The sequence below is a fragment of the Malus domestica genome, chromosome 01, assembly GCF_042453785.1.
Source record: "Malus domestica chromosome 01, GDT2T_hap1".
Lineage (NCBI taxonomy): Eukaryota > Viridiplantae > Streptophyta > Magnoliopsida > Rosales > Rosaceae > Malus > Malus domestica.
In genome coordinates, this window is record NC_091661.1 from 18,188,827 (window position 1) to 18,195,647 (window position 6,821).

Consider the following 6,821-nt stretch of genomic DNA (forward strand, 5'->3'; position numbering starts at 1 on the left):
TCCACTTAATTAAATATTCAACATACCAATTACCACCAGATGATAATCCACGCCACACGAGCAAACTTTTTTCCTTTTCTTTGATGATGCACACAATTGACAATTGGGACACTTCGAACCAACGTTCTTCTATGGGACCTACGAATTGTAGACCCCTTGATTTAAAGATACACACGCACTTAGCTAATATATGATTATATATATATCATCATCACCAATAATAACCCGTTCAAAAAGTTAAGCAAAAAAGATGCTCTCAATCAAGAGTAAGTGATTCTCTCTTTACTATTGCAACGTTTCACCAATTCTTGGACAAGAAAATCCCATTACCAGATTCTTTCATTAAATATTAAATCTCGGAAGATCAGTGGCCTTAATTAACTTCACCCAAAGCCAATGTCCTGGTCTATATAAACACCCCTTGAGGCTTCCCATTCTCATAGCCAAATATCATCACTTCCTACATATGTTTCCTAAGAAGAGTAGTGATATATATTTATATGCATATGTGTAGTAGCTAGCTAGGGCATTAGGGTTTTGGGTTTTGGGTGGGGCCCAAATGGAGCTCCCTCCACTTCAACTCTGAAAGGAGGTGATGGTAGACCACGACTGCTAGTTCATGAATGCCCCTGGATGCGCACGATAATGTTGAGTGTACGCATACTAAGGGTTTGCATGAGATAGGAGACGAGACTACCTTGAACTTTTTGGTATTGGAGTGAAGGGAGCTCCTAATGGTCTTCCTAAAGTTTTTCGTTCTTTCTTATTTCTAAGTTTGTGCGTGCTTGCGTCTTTTATTCTCCCTCCTTTGTCTAAGCATGTAGGTGTGATGGTTAGACTTCAAATATTTTTAGCACTAGACTTGCACTTGCAGTAAGAGCTAGTCTGCCTCTTCTGTTCCTCTCCTCCTCAGACTCATGAAAAATCACGATGGTGGTCCAACCTAATTTCTCTCTATTTATATATCTGGTGAAATCGATGCCCCATTTTGTATTTGCATGACAATGTGCTTAATTATGTTTTTTTTTTATTTTTTATTTTTTATTTTAATTAACATTATTGCTTAGTTGCTTGGTCAATTAGATTACAGAAAGTTGCGATTTAAGGCATTGAGACTTGAATACTCTCGTGACCCTGCAGGTGTGATTTTGGAATTGTTATACATGGCCTGCCATTTTTCATGCTAAATGGGGACTCTGTCGTGGGAACATCCGCTTCTTTCTTGCTTGAGGGCAACTCCACAGGTGTGGATAGCCCGATGGATGGGCAAGGATTTAATACAATTGCCCCCCCCCCCCCCCCCCCGGGCGCGGCTCTAGCCTACGTGGATGATTGGACTGAAGGGGGCCCCGAGAGCCTGAGGTCTGTGTGATGCTTGGCTGACATATTTTAAAATTAATAAAAATTTAAAAATTTAAAAAAATTGATTTAATTTTTCTATAAATATGTTATCATTATCTTCCAACTTACACCACAATTTTATATTTTCTCAAATACTTGGGTTGTAATTTCTTATTTATTGACACGTGATACAACGAGACCGATTAAAAATCCTATCCGAAATTACAAATAATTTTTTTTTATAAAATAAAAATTGCTAATATTTTATTGTCTATTTTCATGGCTATTCAATTTAAAGGTGGAGATGCAAAAGACAATTACTGTTCATTAAAGGTAGTTACTGTTCATTTGAGGAGATTGAATAGGAAATTGCCCTAGGGGGCCTTCCTCATGCTAGAGTTGCTCTGATAGCGGGACCTTCCAATCACCAACATCAACAAAGTACTCCCCGAATCGTGCTGGATAGTCACCGCCATCACACGACTCTCAAACCTAGCCGTGGTGAATCCCGGAGGACAAAGTGAAGGCATTTGATTCTTGCCCCATACTTAAGCTAGGATGTGCCTGATATATAGACGGTTATTATTGGACAAATAGAAAAACTAGATAAAATCATCCTTAAATATAATAAGGCATATATATATATGTGTGTATATATATGTATGTATGTATTTATGTATATATATATATGTATGTATGTATGTATGTATGTATGTGTATATATAATATGGTCCCATTTTATGTACAATTTGAATGTACAAGTTTTCCTTCGAGTGACACTGAATTATTCCCTACTATTCAAATTCTTCATTTGTAATTATACATCGATCTACTAGTTCTCCAATTATTCGGGAAAATTGAAAAGCAAGCTGCATGCAGTTTACAAAGTACAGTAGTGGACTGCAAGTTTTCCTTTAAATGAAAAATAACGTGATGATCAAGATGCCAAATACACAGTTATGGATCTGCTGTCTCCAACTACGTGTCTCTTTTGTGTCTCCTTTATATTTTTTTGACATGTGTTCTCTAACTTAACCAAAACTTAACATTGTTAAATTTTATTATTTTGTGTTGAAAAAAAAAATTAGACCAGTTATATTATCTCTTCCCCCATCTTCTTACCGACGACCAAGGCACCCACCCTTCCGCCATCTTCTCATAGACTCCGGCGTCCCTCCATCTCCTCCTCTTCCTTCGTCTCCCTTTGCTCCTCCATCCTTCTCTATTTTAGCCCAAACAATTGCTCTCTCCAACTAAAATCAATGACACCGACTCCAATTTGAAGGCCTACATACCCGATTATATGAAACTCAAAGTTTATCCTTATCGTTAAAACTCAAAGTTTTCAAATAATTTTCATTAGTTTTCCTAAAAATCAAAACACTTTTTTCTTTTCTTTTCTTTTCGGTATAGCCGATCAAGATATTATATTGTTGAGGAAGAAAAAGCAATCCAGTATAATGAGAACCAAACTGGAAGCGAGAAACAGTAAAAGGTACCGAAGGATCATGCAATACCGAACTACACACAAAGCCATAGTCGTTGAATTATTAATGGCGGTTTCTTCTTCAGTCGACCGCGGTTGGGAATGACGGCAAGTTTTCTTTTTTATTTTTGGCTTAAAGGCATGGGTTGTCACGTCACACTTTAACGGATTCCTAATGAAAAGGTTAACAAAAGTATGAAAGTGTCACAAAATTCAAACTTTAGATTAAAGTGGGATGGAAAAAAATTTAAGTATGAAAGTTAAAATTTCACGATACTTAAGGGTAGTAAAGTGAGAATTATCCAAAAAAACTTTTTAACTTCAAGCATGCTTAAAGAAAAATACCTAGATATAGAAAACATAGAGCTTATAGATTGAAGGTGGATGAATTGAAGGAACGATGTGTGAGATTTTTTTTCTTCTTATTTATGTAATCTAGGTGTTGACAACAAGTTTAGTTTTGATCAAAGTTTAATTTTCAAATAGTATTAACTATAGTTCTTAATTATATTTGGTAGACATATACTTTTCTGAAAATATAAAGCTACCGTAACATTTTTTGTTTAATTATGAAATGGTTTGAATCAGGTTACCATGGCCTCCCATAAGGTTGAAGATGGTAACCTAGCTGTCAAATGCAAATAGATGTCTAATAAATTTTCAACGATACTTGCTCAAATTTCAATGACACAGAGTGAGGAAGAAAATGACATGTTTTCTTCCCATATATTCTTATGAACAGAGGAAAGTCACACGGGGGGCGGGGGGAAGAAGACTGACAAAGAAAATTTGGGAAGGAAAAAAAAAGGAGGAGAAGAGGAAAAAAGTGAACCGTCACAAACTGAGTCATACACAATTTTTTTTTTTTTTTTTAAAGCTTAGATAGAGTTATGCATACTGTGGTTGCATGTATTTTCCTTGGATTGCAGAAAAATCTACCAACCAATCAAACGGTGAGCATGAACTCATATATAGCTCGTAGCTAAACGCAATTCTTTTTTTGGTCTGATGGTTGGCTTCGCACATTTACTCTTTGAATGGAGAATCTTACAAAACGTACAGATGCTTTTATATATCACCACCATCTTTACGGTGCAGCCTTAAATTATAAAGTTTTATACATCAATTAAGTAACTCGTAATATAATTAACATCTATACCTAAACAAACCCCCAATTTATGATTCCGTTAATTCTTTTTCTTTATTAACCCATTTACTCATATTCACATTAACCCATCCCTAAAAAATGAGCTGCCCAAAGTCTATTTAACTCATTTAGAGCACCTCCACCCCTAAAAATTGGGTTAATAAAAAATGAGTTGGGCAAGAGTCTAGTCATTTAGAGCAACTCCACTTCTAAAAATGAGCTGGCCCAAAGTCCATATAATCTACCAAACTAAATGGTAATTGACCAAGTGCATCTTTACTTCTAAAAATTGAGCTAAGCAAGAATCTAGTCAATTCGAATTAAAATATTATTAATTTTTTTTATAGATAATAAAAAATAATTTATTTTTAATTTCGGATAGGATTTTTCACCAATCTTGTCACGCCACGTGTCATTATTCGAAAATACAATTTTTGTGGATAGATTTTCAAGTAGAATTTTAACCAGTTTAAATAAAGTACCCAATTTAATAAATTTTCATTTTATTTTTTCTGTATTTTAAAACAATTTTTAAGAATTTTTATTAAGTTAATTAATCTGGATTGTTGGATTTAAAGAAAAAAAATGAAATCTAACAACCCAAAATTGAACATGTGGAGTGAGCTCGAGGAGTGTGGAGGGGAGAAATTGCAGCAGACATGCCGACAGTTCCAGGTTCAGGGAGGGTGGACAAAGCCTCCATTTCAAACAATTAAAGTCAACTGTGATGGGGCTTGGTATAAGCAAACGGAAAGGGGTGGATTTGGGTGGGTTGCTAGAGATTTTGTGGACATTTTTAAAAGAGCTGGAGGGGTAGGGAATATCTTATGTGAATCTAGTTTGATGGCCAAAATGGAAGCGATGAGGGCGGCTTTGTTGACTTATGTGGAGAGAGGCTTTGGGATAGTTCAAGTAGAAACTGATTCGAAGGTAATGGTGGACATGCTAAATGGTGTTTTACAACCGGAGGCTGTCATGGAAGGTGTTATATGAGACATTCATCATATTAAGCAGCAATTGAGTTCAATTGAATTTCTTTTTACTCCTCGAGCCTGCAATGGGACTGCACATTTGGTGGCAACTTATGTCAAACGTGTGGAGGAATGATTTGAACTGAAATAGTTGTTTAATACTCCTGATTTATGATGTAAATATTTCAATTCATATCAAATAATACTACTATATCTTTGGAAAAAAGAAACCAAAATCTAGCCGTTGAGAGTGCCAGTGTGCCACTGATCTATATCTAAAGCTAGAATCGGCCTTCTCTTTGAAAATAGGTAATAGTTAAATTATCTATTGAATCCCTGAGCCAGATTTTTCTTACCTTTATCAAAAGAAGAAATGTAGAAAGATGCCGTTGTCTGCCATTAACAGTCCCTGTTTCCAAAACCAACCCAATGCATCCAACTTTCTTCAGAAATTAATAAATAGAAAATCTAACTCTCCGATTTTCTTCAGACCCCCCATTAATGTCCATATTTATTTCTCAATCCTATCCTGTGGTCCTCTCTCACCAACTAGGGTTTCTTTCCCATTACTCCCATGAGCCCCCCCCCCCCCCCCCACATCTCTATTTAAAGTCCCTTTAGACCACAATCCCTCTTCATAAGTAGAACTAGGGTTTCTCTTCACGACTAGGGTTTGTCTTTTAGTTTGTAGATCTGTAGAAGTGAGTAAATGGGAGCTCCCTTTGATTCAAAAGCAGGAGGGAGAGAGGGTCTTACACTGCTGCTGGTTCATGGATACCTCTGGGGTGCGCACGGTAAGGAAACTGCGCAGTTTAAGGGTTTGCATGACCCAGGAGATGTGAATTCCTTCTCCTCTCCTTTCTTGGATTGAAGGGAGCTCCGATACTATTTGCCTGTCCTGTCTCTCTCATTTTATTTCAATTTATTCGTTAATTTTATGAAACTATAATTATATGTATGTATGTATAAATATTGCTGACCTGTAGTGTTTTTTGCGAAGGTTTTTGTGACTTCAGGGTTCGTAAGAAATTTAGCCTGAAATACGTTGAAGGGCATGCATATGCAGATCCGGACGGAGCACCATATTATTTAGTTTCTCTTTTGCTTGTGTAAATCTACGAAATCCAAATGTTTTTTGTTATCCAAATTTGCCAGGGAATGTTCAGGGAGTTTTTACAGACTGCGTAACTCTGTAAACTAATTAAATAAAAATTAATTATGTATTAACAACAACACCGTATCCATCGTTCTGGTTCTGGATCTGATCCTAGATGGCCGTAGACAATACTTGTAAACTGTGTATTTTGGTCTGATTATTTTATGTATTAATATATAAACACATTCAATGAATTAATCTTCTAATATAACAAATACTTTCTCTGGAAATCTCATCTTTCTTTTCCGATTACAATGTTGAACATGGCGTTGGCGCTTTCTTTTTTTTCTTTTTTATAAAATGAATATTGGATTTCGCTGCAGGTGCCATATTTGAATGTATAGCTAAATATATAAGATTGTCACATCCGCCTTGATGATTTGGTCAATCGCCATTGTCTGCCTGACTCGATAAAAATAATGTTCATCATCTCATTCATCACGGGTATATTGTATACTTCATGTAACCTGATACACGTTTTTTGATCGGATTATTCAATCCAAACAAAAGGATGACTTTCTCATACTCCAAACTCCAATTTTTGTTATGTTGTAAATAGCGTAAAAAAATTATTTTAGCTACTCAATTCAACTTTTCATTACTATTTTAACAAGTTTTCATTAACATGCAAAATCAAAAGGTTACTGTTTTTCTCCTCTCTCAGATGACTCTTATAATTTTTTTAATATCTAAGAGCATATCCTAAACTCCGCCTATGTA

General features: G+C 35.6%; 1 protein-coding gene across 1 annotated transcript; it reads left to right on the forward strand.

Annotated features, from left to right (window-relative positions):
- The first annotated feature begins 4,586 nt into the window (after positions 1–4,586).
- LOC139198302 (uncharacterized) lies at positions 4,587–4,967 on the forward strand. The gene has a single exon (XM_070826810.1). It carries the CDS (start codon positions 4,587–4,589, stop codon positions 4,965–4,967), a length of 381 nt encoding a protein of 126 aa, XP_070682911.1.
- The last annotated feature ends 1,854 nt before the right edge of the window (positions 4,968–6,821 follow it).

Coding starts and splice junctions, on each gene's coding strand:
- LOC139198302 (XM_070826810.1), top strand. CDS start 4,587: ATGTGGAGTGAGCTCGAGGAGTGTGGAGGGGAGAAATTGCAGCAGACA.